At 40.1% G+C, this 17,607-nt stretch overlaps 2 protein-coding genes across 5 annotated transcripts in view; both read left to right on the forward strand.

The window, feature by feature from the left end:
- Positions 1-17,607, forward strand: part of AGBL4 (ATP/GTP binding protein like 4) — a 1,783,169-nt gene that overhangs the window by 1,504,352 nt on the left and 261,210 nt on the right. The gene's annotated exons all lie outside the window — the stretch shown is intronic.
- BEND5 (BEN domain containing 5) overlaps positions 1-17,607 on the forward strand; it is a 53,206-nt gene that overhangs the window by 31,455 nt on the left and 4,144 nt on the right. Inside the window, exons 4-5 of the mRNA XM_037827272.1 lie at positions 6,813-6,961; positions 12,780-12,993. Coding sequence (XP_037683200.1) covers positions 6,813-6,961; positions 12,780-12,993 — 363 coding nt within the window. The remainder of the gene's footprint in view (positions 1-6,812; positions 6,962-12,779; positions 12,994-17,607) is intronic.

The following is a 17,607-nucleotide window of genomic DNA, read 5'->3' on the forward strand; positions in this document are numbered from 1 at the left end:
TTCAGTTCTTTTGTGTATATGCCAAGAAGTGGGATTGCCAAGTCTTACGGTAATTCTATGTCTAACTTTCTGAGGAACTGCGAAACTGTCTTCCACAGCTTCTGCACTATTTACATTGTCACTGGCAATGAATGGGTGTTCCTATTTCTCCATGTCCTCTTCAACACTTGTAATTTTCTGCTTTTTAATAACAGCTTTTCTAGTGGGCGTGAAATGGTATTTCATTATGGTTTCATTTGTATTTCCCTAATGGCTAATAATATTGAATGTCTTTTCATTGTGCTTTTTTGACCATTTGTATATCTTCTTTGGAGAAATGTCTGTTCAAGTCTTTTGCTCATTTTTCAGTTGGCTTGTTTATCTTTTTGTTGTTGAGTTGTAGGATTTCTTTATGCATTCTAGATCTTAAACTCTTATCGGATATGTAGTTTCCAAGTATTTTCTCCCATTGTGTAGGTTGTCTTTGACTTTCAAGATGAAATACTTTGATGCAAAAAAAAAGTTTTTAATTTTGGTGATGTCCCATTTACCTATTTGTCCTTTTGTTGCTCATGCTTTTGGTATAAAGCTTAAGAAGCCATTGCCTAACACAAGGTTCTGAAGAGGCCTTCCTGTGTTTTCTTCCAGGATTTTTATATTTTGGGTTCTTACATTTAGGCTTTTGATCAACTTTGAGTTAATTTTCCTATTTGGTGTGAGGTAGGGGTCCACCTTCATTCTTTTACAATGAAGATCCAGTTTTCCCAGCACTATTTGTTGGAGACATTTTTTTAGTGGACTTGACACTCTTGTCAAAAATCACTTGACCATGGATGTGAGGGTTTATTAATGAACTCTCAATTTAATTCCATTGGTCTATATGTCTGTACTCCTGCCAGAAACATTTCAAAATGGGGATTGCTGAGTCCTCCAACTTGTCTTCTTTTTCAAAATGATTTTGGCTATTCCAGGCCCTTACCCTTCTATATGAATTTTATGATTGGCTTTCCATTTCTACAAAGAAGGCTGTTAGGATTTTGATTGGGATACCATTGAATCTGTAAATTGCTCTGGGTAGAATTGACATCCTAACAATATTTAGCCTTCCAATCCATGAACACAGATATCTTTCCATTTATTCAGGTCTTCTTTGATTTCTTTTAGCAATGTTTTATACCTTACCATGTGTAAGTCCTTTATATCCTTGGTTAAATTTATTCCTAGATATTTGATTCTTTTAGTAAATTTGTAAATGGAATCAATTGAGATGATCATGTGTTTTTTCCCTTTCGTCCTATTAATGTGATATAACATATTATTTGATTTTCCTATGTTGAACTACCCTTGCATACCAGAGATAAATCCCACTTGATCATGGTATATAGTTCTTTTAATGTAATGTTAGATTCAGTTTGCGAGTATTTTGTTGAGGATTTTTGCATCTATGTTCATAAGGGATATTGGTCTGTAGTTTCTTTTCTTGTGTTATCTTTATCTTGCTTTGTTGTTAGGGTGATGTTTGCCTCAGAGAATGAGTTAGGGAGTATTAACTCCTCATCAGTTTTTTGGAAGGGTTTGAGCAGGATTGGTGTTAATTCTTCTTGGAGTGTTTGGTAAAATCACCAGTGAAGTCATCCCGTTCTGGGCTGTTCTTTGTGGGAAGGTTTTTGATTATTGATTTTCTTAGTTTCCTTGTCACCAAAGCAAATGCCATGCAATGGGTTGGCCTAAACAATGGGAATTTATTAGTTCATGGTTTTCAGGCTAGGAGGAATCCAAATCAAAGTGTTATCAAGGCTATGCTTTCTTAGTGAAGACCGGTGTTCTGGGGCTGGTTGTCAGTGATCCTTGGTCCTGGGCTTCTCTGCCACATGCCAATGCACGTGGTGGCCTTCCCTGTCCTCTCCCTTGTTTTTCAGGTTCCACTGACTTTCAGCTTCTGGCTGCTCCTTCTCGCTTTTTGTGTGTCTGACTTTCACTCTGATTTTAAAGGACTTCAGTAATCCAGATTAAAGCCTAACTTGATTCATTTGGGCCACACCTTAGCTGGAGTAACATCTTAAAGAGATCTTATTTCTGATGAGTCCACATCTACAAGAAAAGATTAAGGTTAACAACATGTGTTTCTGAGGTACATGGTTCTAAATCATCACACTTTTTCCATCTCTTTACTTGTTATTCAGCTGTTGAGATCTTCTGTTTCTTCTTGAGCCAGTGTAGATAGCCTTTTCCCCCCTTGGAATTTATCTTTTTCATCTAAGTTATCTCATTTGTTGTCTTTTTATTTCTGTATGGTTGATAGTAATGTCCCACCTTTCATTTCTGATTTTAGTTATTTGCATCCTTTCTCTTTTTTTCTTTGTCAGTCTAGCTAAAAGTTTGTCAATTTTACTTAAGTTTTCAAAGAAACCAACTTTTGGTTTTGTTGATTCTATTTTTTGTTGTTCTCTATTCAGTTTATCTCCATTCTAGTATTTATCAGTTCCTTCCTTCTGTTTGCTTTGGGTTTAGTTTTCTCTTTTTCTAGATCCTTCAGTAGTGAGATTAGGTCTCTGATTTGAGATCTTTCTTCTTTTTTATGTGAGCATTTAGAGCTATAAATTTCCATCTCAGCATTGCTTTTGCTGCAGCCCATGATTTTTGCTATGTTATGTTTTTATTTTCATTAACCTCAAGATATTTCCTAATTTCCCTTTTGATTTTGTCTTTGATCCATTGGTTGTTTGAATGTGGTGTTTATTTTCCACATATTTGTGAATTTTCTAATTCTCCCTCTGTTAATGATTTCTAGCTTCATTCCATTGTGGACAGAGTAGATTCATTTTGTGATTTAGTTATTTTTGAATTTATTGAGACTTGCTTTGTGACCTAGTATATTGTCTGTCCTGGAGAATGATCCATGTGCACTGAAGAAGAATGTGTATTCTGCTGCTGTTGGGTGAAGTATTCTATATTTGTCTGTTGGGTCTAGTAGGTTTATCATTTAAGTCTTCTATTTCCTTATTAATCTTTTGTCTAGATGCTCTATCCACTATTGAAAATTGTGTATTGAAGTCTCCTACTATTTATGTAGAACTGTCTGTTTCCTCCTTTGAATATGTCAAAATTTACTTCATATAGTTTGAGGGTCTGCCATTAGATGCATATCTATTTAAAATTATGTATTCTTGTTGAAATGACTTATTTATCAAGTGTATAGTGACCTTCTGTGTCCTCATAACAGTTTTTGGATTAAACTCTATTTTATATATTAGTATAGCCACCCCTGCTTTCTCTTGCTTACTCTTTGCATGGTATATATTTTTTTCATCCATCCACTTCAAACCTATTTGTGTGAATTTTAAAATGAGTCTCTTGTATACAGCATATAGTTGGGAAATGGATAAATTCTCCCAATCTCTGCCATTTTACTAGAGAGTTTAATTCATTTACATTTAAAGTAAGTACTGATAATGCATGACTTTCTTCTGCCATTTTGCTACTTGGTCTTGGTAAGCCTAATACCTTTTTTGTCCCTCAGTTCTTCCATTAATGCCTACTTTTGTATTTATTTGACTTTTTGTATCATACCATTTTGAGTCCCTTCTCATTTTTTTCTGTGTATAGTTTTCATATGTTTTTTTGTGGTTACTGTAAGGCTAAAATTTAGCATGCTAAATCAATAAACATCACATTTGATCTGCTTCCAACTTACTTTTCTGATAGAATAGATTTATCATTATATTTTATGCATTTGCATTTTAGAACCTGTAAGAAGTAAAAAGTGGTGTTACATACTCTAAAATACCATACAATAATAATGGCATTTATAATTACCCATATGGTTACCTTTACCAGGCATCTTTATTTCTTTCTACCTTTTTGATCCACTGTCTAGTGTCCTTCAGTATAAAGTACTCCCGTTAGCATTGTTTGTAAGGCAGCTAGTAGTGATGAACTCCCTCAGCTTTTTTTTTTTTTTTTTTAATCTGGGAATTGCTTAATTTTGCCCATATTTTTGAAGAACATTCTTGCCAGATTTTAAATTCTTGGCTGGCAATTGTTTTCTTTCACGCAACTTCAAATACATTGTCCCACTGCCTTCTTGCTTCCTTGGTTTCTGATAAGAAATCAGTACCTAATCTTATTAGAACTCCCCTGTAAATAACATATTGCTTTTGTCTTGCAGCTTTCAGAACTCTCCATATCTTTGGTATTTGACAGTTCGACTACTATGTGTCTGGGCATGGTTCTCTTCCAGTTTATCCTGTTTGGGGTTCATTAAGCTCCTTGAATGTGCATGTTCATGTCTTTTGTTAAATTTGGAAAGTTTTCCATCATTATTTCATTGAGTATTCCTTCTGCCATTTTCTCTCTTTCTTTTCTTGGCATTCCCATAATGTGTATACTTGCATGCTTGATGGTGTTCCACAATTCTCTTGGGCTCTCTTGTCTTCAAGTTCACTGATTTTTTTCTTCTGACAGAACAAATATGCTGCTGATACCCTCTTTGGAATTTTTTATTTCAGTTATTGTAGTTTCCAACTCCATTGTTTCTGTTTAGTTTATTCATTAAATTTCTAACTCTTCATTGAGATTCTCATATTGTCTCTTTTATTCTTTTCCTGATATCTTTTAGTTCTTTCTCTGTGTTTCCCATTGCATCCTTGAGCATACTGGGAAGCATTCTTTTAAAGTCTTTGTCCAGTATGCAAAGTCTGGTCTTCTTCACTGATGATTTCTAGGTTTTTACCTTGTTCCTTTGGAAGGATCATCATTTCCTGTTTCTTTGTTTGTCTTGTAATCTTTTGTTTTAATACTTTAAAGTGTTTCCTCTGGGATTTAGTCCCTGAGCTGCCTGTTCCTTATGTTTGTATCCAGCAGTGATGTGGTAGATTTCTTTGAATGCCAGGAGCTAGCAAAAACAAACAGACCAACACACACAAAAAAAAACATCTTTCAGTCCTTGCTAATTGGCTCTGCACTGGCTGCTGCTCTCCTTCAAGTTTAATTTTTCTATCAAGAAAATCATCTGAAGGTGAATGCAAAGTACAGAGTCCTATTTTCTGTCTTTTATGAGCCTGCATCTTGTCCTGGGATTGTACTTGTTAGTGGCTTTAGGAATTCTCGGGTTACAGGAAGTCATATGTCCCCTCTATTCCCTATGAAATAGAGTTTCTCCCCCTCTGGGTGCTCTATTTTATGATTTAAACAGGTAATCCTTTGTCCAAGTCTGTTTTGATTTAATTGTTTCTTATATTGCTTTAGCTGTCTACAAGCTACCTTCAAGGCATGTCCTGGGAGGGCAAGCCAGAAATGAGTTTCCTGGTTTAGTCTTTCATATTGCTGCCCTATAGATGGGCACTGACATATAGGCAACCCAATATGTATATATGGGTTCCTCTTTTCCCTTCGGAACAGGACCAAGGACCAACAATGCAAGCACAGGAGGTGAGGGAGAGAGTACAGCTATGGTGTTATGAGCTTCTCCTACTGTCTTTAAAGCTGTGTTTTCTTAATTCAGCATTCATCCAGTGACTGCAACCCCCTAACTATTTTCCAGTTTTGAGGAAGATGATTCTGCCAATTTTTGCTAGTTCAAATATTCTTTGAGGAAATGGCATCTCCCCAGTCATCTTACATTCAGCTTTTTGCAAGAATCATGCTTAGCTTTTTGTGTACCACAGAGATTTTGTTTTGCAGATGGCAGCTACCAGCAACTCAGGAATGATATTCTCATTCTGGGAAGCCCTGTCATGATGAATTTTAGTAACAAAATTGCCAATACCTTCCTTACCGCCAACCAAAATCTAGGATGTGGCGATTGAAGATAGAATTTCAACCTGATTTTGCATAGGACTATAGTACGTAAAGAACATTGTACCCAGTTGACCACATGGTTAGGATAAGAGAAGACTGGACAGTGAATTCATTGGTTATTTTAGTTATATACATAGCCACGGGGAGATGTTATGGCAGTAGGTAAATCTCCCCTCCCAGTCAACTCCTGAAATGTTTTCATAGGGAGATTTTTCAGAATGCTAAACTCACAATTGGCCTTTGGAGTTGCTGTAAAACAAAAGTTAATCAAGTCATTCATCCTTATTTACCCATTTTCATACTGTTTCTTTGCTCTTTGGTAATCAGGACACAGTAGGTGATTTTTAAAAATTGTCTATCATTTTTAAAAGCTAATGGAGAAAAAATACCCTCCTTAGAAACCACCACCATGTATCTAGCTTCCTTTCACTGTTTAAACCCCATGTAATTTTGTTGATTGCATTAAAATAAAAATCAGGGTGACTTCTGGATCAGGCAATCAGGGGCTTAATCTGTATTGTATTTTAAGTTCTTGGTTGAAATGCTCCTGTTTGGATATTAGGTGTAGAGAGTGGGAGGCCTTTGTATTTCTCCCCACCACTTTCTAACCTCCTTCTTCCTCTGTGGGCCTGCTCCTCCATAGGCTACAGAGATGAGTTTTTTGGCAAGTACACAATTTGAATATTCTAGTAATTGCTACCACTTCTCCAACTCAATCTTAACAGATACTCTTTCCTGTGCAGGAAGTTGAGTCCCCTGCATTTTTATTTAGACAATGAAACCCTAGAATAGTGCTTCTCATTCATACTTAATTAGTCTAGTCTGTTCTTGTCTTCCAATTTTCTACCTTTTCCCTTGTGACATTCATACCTCATATGATTTTCAAGTCTGGGTTTAAGTGTAGTCCAATGGACAAAAATAAGCCAGCCAATTTTTTTGTGCCACTATGTGCTGATAGATGCATAGTTAAAAAAATATATTTGCATTTTATTTCCTTTGGAGTTCTAGACAGATCTCTTTTCTTAACTGCCTAGGTCCTGCCATTGACTTGGAAAAAGTAAAGTCAGAATGTCTCGAACCTGAGCCGGAGTTACGGAGCACTTTCAGTGAGGAAGCAAATACGTCGTCTTATTACCCTGCTCCTGCGCCTGTCATGGACAAGTATATCCTAGACAATGGCAAGGTAGTGTTTTAAGCTCAATATCGATTCCCTGAAAGTGCTTTTAGTCAGAGTAAAGATGGAGAGTATGGTGGGAGCTTTCCATAACATAGCTTGGCTGGTTTGCCTACTGGCCCGGACCTGAGCAGCTATTTCTGGAATTCATGTGTTATAACTAGTGTAGCTTTGCTTGAACTTCTTCTTTTTCTTCTTTCATTTTCTTTTCAATATTGAGCCAAAGGAACTGTAAAGCTAATCTGGCATTTTAAATTGCTTATTAGTGAGAAAGTTAAAAAAAAAAATCCATGCTAGTTTGATGAAACTTGTCCTACCCTCCTATGAAACCATAAATTTATAAGGTGAACTGGAAATGAAATATCTGATTTTACAGATAACAACTCATTCACCATTAACCAGGTATCTATATGTTTCAAGCCCTGTGCTAGATATCCAGAATGCAGAAGTGAATGGGACATGCTCCCTGTCCCTAAGCCATTTTCAATGGGGTTAACTCACAGTCCTAGAACTACATATAGCTCCTATTTTCTTGTAAGGCCATTGAAAAAAATCATAAAAGAAAACTTCAGTGCAATTAGGAATTATACTGATTCCAGGATGAAAAGTAGTGGAGCAGCCTTTGAAAGCCTCAAAGTCAGATGGTGAAAAGTGACAAAAGCAGGGTAGTAGAGGAAACTGTTCTAACATCCAAATGAATTGTCTTGGAAGAAGTATATTGAAGCCCTTTATCCAGGCACTGGTAAAATTCAGCTCCAACATTACATTCTCTACCACTGAGGGCATGCCTTACAGACATCATCTCTCAATTCTCCCCAGAGAGTCATATGGGCCAGCCCATTTTTCTTGCCTTATGCTTCGAAAGGCCTCTGTTTATCCAGTGTAGTTCCCCAGTGGATTGATAAGAGATAGAAGGTTCTTTTATTTGGGTATGTCCAGATATATCCCTGTGGCTGGCCAACCTGAGCCAAAGCAAATATCGTGAAGCTGGAAAAATGAAACCTGTTTGTTTTCAGGGCTCCTTTGGATGTGCTGTCATTCTCTGCATCTCCCACTGAGCACTTCCTCCCTGCAGAGGGAAGACTGACGGACCAGGCCACAGGCCCATTCTGTCCTGCCATGCTCCAGCCGACAGGTTTTAAAAGTCTGCTTTGCAGGGGAGAGGGTGGCTTAACAGTGGAAATAGGCAGCCTGCAACCTGAGTTCTAGGCAGGGCTCTACCACTGTCCTACCTGTATGACCTTAGATGGGTCCTACCCTTCTCTGGGTCTCAGTGTCCTTATCTGTGAAAGATGGACCAGATTGATGTTCTCCATAGGCATTTTGTGACTCAAACTCTGTATCTGAGTTTGGTGATCCTTCCCCATTTGAAGATAAATAAGAAAGGATTGTTCTGTCTTTGTTGGTTTCTTCTAGTCTTGATCACATTCAGAATGACTAGAGTTTTTATTAGTTTCCAAGAGAAATCTCTCTCTCTCTCTCTCTCTCTCTCTCTCTCTCGCTTTGGAAGCTGTAGATGATTACTGAGCATTATGAGGGGTCTCTTTTGCAAAGAGAGCATTTTCACCCCACAAAATGGGTCTCTCAGACCTCATTAATTTCTTCACACATGAGTTGACCAACATATCTTGCAAATGCCATTTTTTTGTTTTCTCATAGTTTTTTGCCAAAATGTTGCTCTAAAACTAACCTGGTTTTTCTTTGCAGCTAATTTGTAGTTAGGCAGAGGGACTTATTAAGGGGGAGAAAAGGAAGAGAATGCACTGGAAATGGCTGGCACCTTCCCAGAGCAGCATTTCCCACATCCCAGAAGTAACCCTCATTGTTCTTGACTTCTCAGTAGCTCCTGACCCTCCCTTCTCTCTACCTGTGTGAACAGAGGCTTTAACCTCTGCAAGGCTTAGATCACTGTAAAGAGAACCATTTCCTAATAGGAAACAAGTTTTGTCCTATAAAACATTTCATAAAGATATTTTTTTAATCCAACCCCATCCTGCCAGATGACATAATTTTAATGTTCTCTCTTGATACCTAAGGCTAACGTTTTCACAAGTAGTGTAGTGATTTTCATAGAGGGTTTGCCATAAAAGTAACTTTCTGATTTTGATAAAGTGCGTTGCTTTTCTTTGTCTAAGAGGTTTTGTTTCAAAGACTCATTGAATTATAAAACTGCAAAGCCATTAAAGTTTAAATAGTCTAATTTATACATTGTTTGCAGGGAGAAACATCCAGAGATGGGACTTATCCAAGATAATACAACAGGTTAGAGACAGGGTAGGAACTGGAAGCTGTATCTCCTAGTTCCCAGGCCAACATTTTTCCTATTCCTATTTTCCTATTTCTTTTTTGCACCCCCCATGAAAGCTGGGCATTGCTCCAGGTGATCCTGAGCTTTGCTGACCTCTAAGGCCCTTGTCCCCAGTGCTCCAGCATATACCTGTGAGTGGTCTTACCCACGACCATTTCTTTATGTGCTGTAATGTTGGCCTTGTATTTGAGTGAATGTCAGAAAAATACTTCCTTTTCCAAGGAACAGCAACTCATCAAAAGTGAGAACAGGTGCCTTTAAGACATAAAAAATATGCCCATCGGTTTCTTACTCCTTTGTGTGTTTAAACTTGTCCAGGTCACTTTGTAGGAGACAGTGATGTTCAATGAAGGGGTGAATCAGATGTAAAGGCTTTAAAGGAACTAGAAATTCAAAGAGGATAGCAATGAACTCTGGATAATAATGAAAGAATGTTTCCTGGATTTGAACTGGGGTTTAAAAAATTGTCACACTTAAGAAGACATAAGGGATGGCATTCACTCCTGGACAGGGGAATGGCATGAGCTAAGACATCGTAGGGGGAGGAATGCAAAGGATGTAACAGATTCAGAATGTGTGCTGTTCTCCTGGCATTTTATATTCGTATTATCTCTTTTAATCCTTAGAACAACTCTGAATTAGATGGTATTTTTCCCATTTTACAGTTGAGGAAACTAAAACTCAGAAAAGTAAAGGGTCTCACCTAAGGTACATAGCTACTAGTAGAGGAGCTGGGATTCACACCAGCTCCAGAGCCCATCCTCTTTCTGTTACATCACACTGGAACTAGAAGGACATGAAAGAGTTTGGGAGCTTGAGTGGAGTGACGGACATAATAGGCAAATGAAGGTTAGGGGGTTGAATGGATGGGATTCTCAAGAGCCTTTAAAGCCAGGCTGCAGAGGTTGGATTTAATATGACAGGAGACAGGGAACTATTCAAGATTTGGGAGGACTGATATAAAAATCATGGAGTTGAAAGGGACTGCAGAAGTCATCTTGTCCAAGTAGGAAAGCAGTGTTTCAGGGAAATTCAATGGACAATGTTCACAGGGTAGGTTGGAGGGATCAGGGACTAGAGGCAGAGAGGCTAGCCCATGGCTTTTTTCCTGGTTTCCCTATCCGTGGTGGTTTCCTGGTTGCTGGCTAAGGAAGTGGCTGGAAAGGTACAGAGGAATATTTGAAAGAAAAACTAACTGAGCATTGATGTTTTAGATCTGCTGTGAGTCAACCACATCACCATGAAACTGTCAGCAGCAGGGAAGGCCAGGAAAGCATGGTCTTCAGAGTCAGCCAGCTGTGGTTTGAATCTTGATTACAAAATGTACTGATCATGTGTCTTAGGAAAAGTAATTTATTCTCTCTGAATTTCTGTCCACATCTATAAAATGGGAATAACACTTTTTACCTATCTTCATCTCTTAAGATCATTATTAAGATTAAATAAGTTGAATGTACTATCCCAAGCTCATTATAGGTGCTCAGAAAATAGTAGTGTTCCCTTTCCCTTGTAGAACATTGGCTAAAATGACTGCTATCTCTCTTTTAAGAATAGTAAATTAAAAGATTATGGAAAAGTAAGGCCCAGGGTAGAAAAGAATAGACATCTTTGAAAAAACTGAAGTTGGCTTCTGTCTCTAAGGTTTTCTGATTCTGAATCTAATCTGATTCAGAGTTCCTTGTTTTTCTCCAATCTTAGGGAAGTTTGAAGCTTGTGTAGGTGGCCCTAGAGTGTCACAAAGGGAGGTAAAATGAGGTCGGTCCAGCAGGTACAGCAAGGATGTCTAGGGAACTCATCCCCAGCATGCCCAATCTGGCAAAGAGACTGCCCACCCACAGTCCAAACTGTAAAGAGGCCAGACTTGACCTTGGGTCGGTATTGCCCACACACCCCAGCCAGCACATCTCACTCCAGGGTTGCTTATGTTTTCTGAGCCACGTAAACACAGATAAGCCAGGGGGGATCTCTTATCTGATTGCCTGCACTGGTCTGAATGAGCTTTTGAGCCATGGCAGGTGCATTTACTTACTAACATTGTGGGTGGGCTATGTTGCTTCTTTTTTTATTTTTTGTTTTTTGTTCTTTGTTGTTTTTGTTTTTGTTTTTTTCCTTTTTGAGGGTTGAAAAACCTAAGTAACTGATGATGAAGAAGTGTTGCTGGCTGACGTACATGCCCACCTGTGTATGTCCACCTTTCTCCCCAAGCCAAGCTACAGCAGAAAGTTCTTTAGTCATTTTTGAACCCTCAGTCAACCATTATGCCATGGATTTGGGTGTGTGCAGTCTTCAGACCAGGACCTATCTTGAGACATCTCCTGACCATGTGATGCTGACGACCTGTGGATCTTTCTGAAAACAAGGACCTTTGGCAGTCTTTTCATGCTCCTTAGAAAGTTTAGCTCATTAGCAGCTGCCTCCCCTCTATCCCCAAAACAGAAGCCATTTCCACCCTTCATAAATTCAGCAGAAGCACAACATTAATGACAATATCAAAGTCAAAATTGTTTTTTAAATGGTTAATGTTAGTAAATGCTTTGTGAGTTGTTGAAAGAACCAGAAAGAAAAGAAATTTAAAAAGCTTGTCACTTGTAAGGTCATTCTGGGTGTTTTGCATTTATCAACACTACACTGAAACTTGCTGATTGCTTCCCTTATAGACAGCATAAAATTGTGTTCTGTTCTCTGTGCCATCAGAATCAGTTCAGGTACATTGTGGTTGTATTTATTATTACTTTTTTAATTATAGGTGTTCAGAGCTGGAAGGAACTTAGAGATGAAATCAACTCTCCCAGTTGTAGTTAGGGAAATTGAGACTCAGACACAGGAAAGAACTGTCACAACCACACCCCAATTGGTGGCTGAGCCTGATGGGCTGCTCTCCCCACTCCTGCTGACAGTGGTTTTTCAAACTTAGCTGTACATTGTAATTACCTAGAGCTTTAAACACTCCCGATGCACAGGCCACAATTAAATCAGTATCAGGACATGGGACCCAGGCATCAGAGATTTTTAAAGCTCCCGAGGTGATGTTAGTGTCTAACCACAGCTGAAAACCACTGTGCAAAGAGGATGTATCCTCATAAGCTCACATTAAGGGGAGACACATCTTTCAAAAGTGTAAGAGAGAGGAGTTAAGCATAGGTGTTCCTGAGATTCGGTCAGGCTCTGAGCATGAGTATAGGTTAGAATCCCAGCTCTGCCACTTAATAGCTAAATGACTTTTGGCAAGTCATTCACCTTTCTGAACCTGGTTTCGCCATCTAAAATGAAAACAGGGTCATAATACTTTCTGCCCAGGGCTGCTATGAAGATTTGAGTTAGCAAATATAAAGCCCTAGAATAAGACCTGACACATACAGGTATTCAGTAAATGACTGTTACTATTACCCTTGGAAGGAATTTAGTATTTATAGCACGAATCCCTTACAGTTGTGCAACAATATTTTCTAAAGGACAAGAGCAACCTCCATCTGCCCTCTTGTCGGACTAAACAGGTGCCTGTGTTCTTCTCCCTTTCAGGTCCATCTGGGAAGTGGGATTTGGGTTGATGAGGAAAAATGGCACCAGCTACAAGTAACCCAAGGAGATTCCAAGTACACAAAGAACCTGGCAGTCATGATTTGGGGAACAGATGTTCTGAAGAACAGAAGTGTCACAGGAGTTGCCACAAAAAAAAAGAAGGATGCAGTCCCTAAGCCACCCCTTTCACCTCACAAACTAAGCATTGTCAGAGGTAGGTCACTGCAATGACAGCACAGTGGCTATGATATTGCTCTTTTCTGAACAAGAATGTATTATATGAGGTTCAGTTCAACAAACACTCATGAAGCCTCTCCATGACAAGCTTAGGACTGGGCACAAGGACGCAGGGGCAGATATGGGCCTTGTCCCAGAAGAGCTCACCTTTAATAGGGGAAACGAGCTTTGGACACAAGTATAATTCAAGGAACTAACATAAGAAAGGGCCAGATTGTGTGCTAAGGGAGTTCTCAGGAAGGGCAGTTACTCTCAGCTGGAAAAGTGGGGGAGAATTTTTGGGGAAGGGAACGCTGATTTAGGCCTTGAAGGCTACCTCAGGCGTGGCAGCCCAGATGTGTGAGGAAAGGTACTTCAGGAGGCAGAACAGCTCGAACGAAGGCTTGGAGGTGGGAAAGGGAGTGCAGCTGAAGACAGAGAGCAGGGTAGGTAGAGCTGGTGGACACTTCTTCGGGGCCCTAGCATTGTGCCTAGAGCAGTGAGATGAAGATCAGCTGATGGTCACTGGATTCAGCTTCCTTTCTGGAATTTGGGAGGGTTTAGGAGGCAGGCAAAGAACAGGGAATAATCTGTCTCCCTAAAGATATGGCTACATCCTGGCTCCTTAATAGTCCTCTCTCCCTCCCTCCATTCTGTCTTTCCTTCCTTCCTTCCATCCTTTTTCCCCTCTCTTCCTTTTCTTCCATCTGCCTTCTCCACCTTCCCTCCCTCCATTCACTAAGTGCTTATTCTTTGCCCAGGCCCTATACTGGGTATTGAGAACACAAAGAAGGATAGGACATAGTGTCTGTCTTTTAGGAGCTCACAGTCTTATGGGGAAGATAAACACAAGAAATGCTAGTTACTGTACAGATAATACAAATAATAGTGACAGACAGTGGGGTACAGAGAGAATATAATCATTGCTAATTTTTTGAGCACTTACTATTTTTCAGATTCTGTTTTAAACACTTATATATATATATATATATATATATATATATATATATACTCATTTAATCCTCATAGCAATCCTACTGTTGATTACTATTATTATCCATATTTTACAGATGAAGAAACTCAGGCACAAAGAGGTCAAGTAACTTGCTTGAGATCATACAGCTAGTTTAGAGCCAGGAGTCCAAGCCAAACAGTCTGGCTTCAGAATCTGTGCTTCTAACCACTTTACCCTACATGTCCAGATCTGCTATGTTTTGATAAAGAAAGTAAGACTTTGAGTAGGCTCTATGCCAAGTTCTGGGAACAGACAACAAATATTTACATGAATAATTCAGGTCATTTAAGGGATGATGAAGGCTGTGGAGCAGGTATCATTATGTGATGTGGAAGAGAGGGCTGCCTTAGCTGGGGTGATTGGAGACCAGTTTGAGGAAGTGACTCAGAGCTAAGAACTGGATGTGGAGAAGGCAGCCCTGCAAAAGTGTGGGGAGGTAAATCAGGCAGAATAAATAGCAGGTGAAAAGGTCAGCATGTTCAAGGGTACTAGCTGGGGAGTCTTGATTGAGGGGAAAGTGAGATCAAGGAGGTGGTGAAGAGAACCAGTCTTGTAGGGCTGCGTAGGCCACAGTAAGCAACTTGAATTTATTCTCCTCACAGTAGAAAACAATGAAGGTCTAATTCATGGAGTGACCAGAAAGGAGATAAGTTGATCAGAGATGAAACTGATGCATTAGTCTCGGGAGAGATGATGGTGCCATAGACTAAGGTTATGGCAGTGGAAGTGAAGAAAAAGGCCAGATTTAGGGTAGATTTTGGAGGCCAAGAAGACAAGCCACAGAGAGATTAAGTGACCAGGCTGAGGTCCCAGCCACGAAGTTTCAGAGCCTAGATGCAGACATACAACCCTGAGTCAGGCCTGGGGCTCATTCCACTTGTAGCACAGCTGCCTGCCTCACCTTGCTGGCTCATGATGAATTGATTTAGACAGCTTCTTATTTTTAAATAATCAGAGGTAATTCAGTCTGTCTGAGATGGTGGAGCCTGATTTGGAATGTTGCCCTAAGAAGGGGGCTTTCCTGGGGATACAGCCCTGCCCTGTCTGATAGGTAGATGACCTTTAATTCTGCTACACTTGTGGAATGTGACTTAGGTCCCAAGTGCCTTCCAATAACTGTCTGTCCCTACCATTATCACACTGTATAAAATCATCTGCTTGCATGTCTGCCTCATACATTAGTCTGAGCTCTTGGGGCCTCAGGACCATATCAAATTCATCTCCATGTCCCCGTTGCCTAGCACAGTGCCTCCCACACATACTAAATAAGGGCTGAATAAATGAAACACTGAGGCTCTGACAGACACTTGGTATGATTTCTTTTAATCACTTTCCCTCCATGTCTCAGTTTCTTCATCTGATAATTTACCTTTTAAGATGGCAAAGGCTGCCCAGGATTTTAGATGTGAAAGGCCTTGAGTAGTCATGCTTGAGGTACGAAAGGAAGTTATCATTCTTTTTTGAAAAGTGAACTGCCTCTGCAGAACTGACATGGCCTCATTATAGTTACATCATTAAAGTTCACATTTGTTCAGCGCTTTTCAGCTTTTAAGGCCTCAAACCCAGTGCAGTGTAATGGAAAAGTAGAAGTTGGAAAGATATATAAAAAGCCCTGGGTTTGAGCTCCAGTGCTGCTTTGGTTTAACTTTGAGCTTAACCTGCTTCATATCTTACGCATTTTTGTTTTCCTGAGCCTAGCACAGCACCAGACCTAAGCAGATGTTTGGTATCATCATCTGTGAAGTCAGAATTATAGTCCTTGTTCTGACAGTCCAGCAGACCACATATACATTTTGCCTTTTCTTTAAACCCCATTCAAACAATGTCCTATGCAGCTGATCTGGCCCCCAATTCTATGGAATAGTCTAGAAGAAAACATTTTAGCTGTGAGACTTAGGGCCACTACAGACTCACTGTCTTCAACCCCAGCTGGGACTTAGCACCACCTCCTAAGCCCTCTTAGTTTCCCTTGTCATCCACTCCCCAATTTGACAAGCCCTTTTTAAATCTTCTCTACTCTGCCCAAATATTGGAATCCTATACCTATTTCTGCCTCAAAAGGCAACCTTGTCTCTTCCTTCACAGAGAAAAGGAACTCCCACTACAGCTTAGAACCACCACATCTATGGACTTAATTGCATCCCGCTATACTCCTGCCTCAGATCACAAAAGAAGAGTTTCTTCCTCTTACTTGGGGCTAGCTATTTTCTCCCTCTGGATCCCAGCCCACCTACTTTTTAAAGGACCTTGGTCCTCCAATTGTGCTCCTTCCCAGCATCATTTAAATATACTTGGATCACTCATTTCTTAAAAACACAAACAAAACACTTCCAATGTGCCACTTCTATCACCCAGCTTCCGCAATGTCTCTCTCTTCCTTTTCACATCCAAGTTTCTTAAAAGAGTTGTCTATATTCACTGTCTCTAGTTCCTCACCTTCTGTTCACTTTTAATGCCCCTGCCATCTGGATTCCACTCCCAGACCTCTACTGAATCTATTCTGGTCAAGGTCCCCAGTGACTTCCTCAAACCAGCCATGTTTGACTCTTCTGCTTCTCCCTCACCGAGAAGCCGGTCCTGCATTCTCTGATTTTCTTCCTACCTCTCTGGCTTATCAGTCTCCTTCGTGGGCTCCTCTTCCTCTGCCCTGTCCTCTGTCTCCAACCCTCTTCTCTATTCACTCTACAAAGCTTTCCTTTGGCTAATCTCACTTCCACTATGCCTGTTGCCATCAACGTGCCCACCACCCTGGATTGAAATTTGTGTTCCTCATCCTGCCTGGTGCCTGGTGATCTGGCCTCTGGTGACCCCTTTGTCCTCATCTCTCACCACACTTCCCATTTCCCACTGTGCCCTAGCCCCAGAGGCCTTCTTTCAGTTCCTTCCTGTTCCCACTGTCAGCAGTGCCCTTCCTTCTGCTCTGCACATCCTGTTTCCTCCTTGCCATTCAGAGAGACCTTCCCCGACCACCCAGCCTCTCCATTACTCTACTCAAATTCTCTGCATGGCACTTCTTGTTTATTCATTTGCATGATAATTGTCTTTCTCCTCCACCCCATACCCATTAGAATGTAAACTTTATGAGCATCTTGTTCAGAGTGGCACCTAGAAAAGTGTTTAGAATAAAACTGCTCAATAAATATTTGTTGAATCAATGAATGATGATTCCCAAATCTGTATTTTGCCCCAGTTCACACTTGTGAGTTTCTGATCCATATGTCCAAGTGCCCACTAGTCATCTCCTTATGGATGTCCACATGACATTGGCAAAACTGAGCTGCTCACCTGCTCTCTCGTCCTTCTCCACAAAATCTTCTGTCCTTTCTGTGTTACCTGTTTTGGTGATTGGTACTACTGCCCACATCCCCAGCCAGAGACCCAAACATCATTCTTGATCTCTTTCACATCCCTCAATCCCATCTGTTCTGCAAAAAATACCTATTAAACTGTCCACTTCCCTCCATACCCACTGCCCCTCAGTCCAGGCTACACCATTTCTCCCCTGCACTATTTCAACAGCTTCCAGACTGGCCCCACTCTCTCCTCTCCATTATATAGTCAGAGAGATCTTTCAGAAATCAAATATGATTCTTTCAC

Source organism: Choloepus didactylus, chromosome 2 (genome assembly GCF_015220235.1).
Source record: "Choloepus didactylus isolate mChoDid1 chromosome 2, mChoDid1.pri, whole genome shotgun sequence".
Classification (NCBI taxonomy): domain Eukaryota; kingdom Metazoa; phylum Chordata; class Mammalia; order Pilosa; family Megalonychidae; genus Choloepus; species Choloepus didactylus.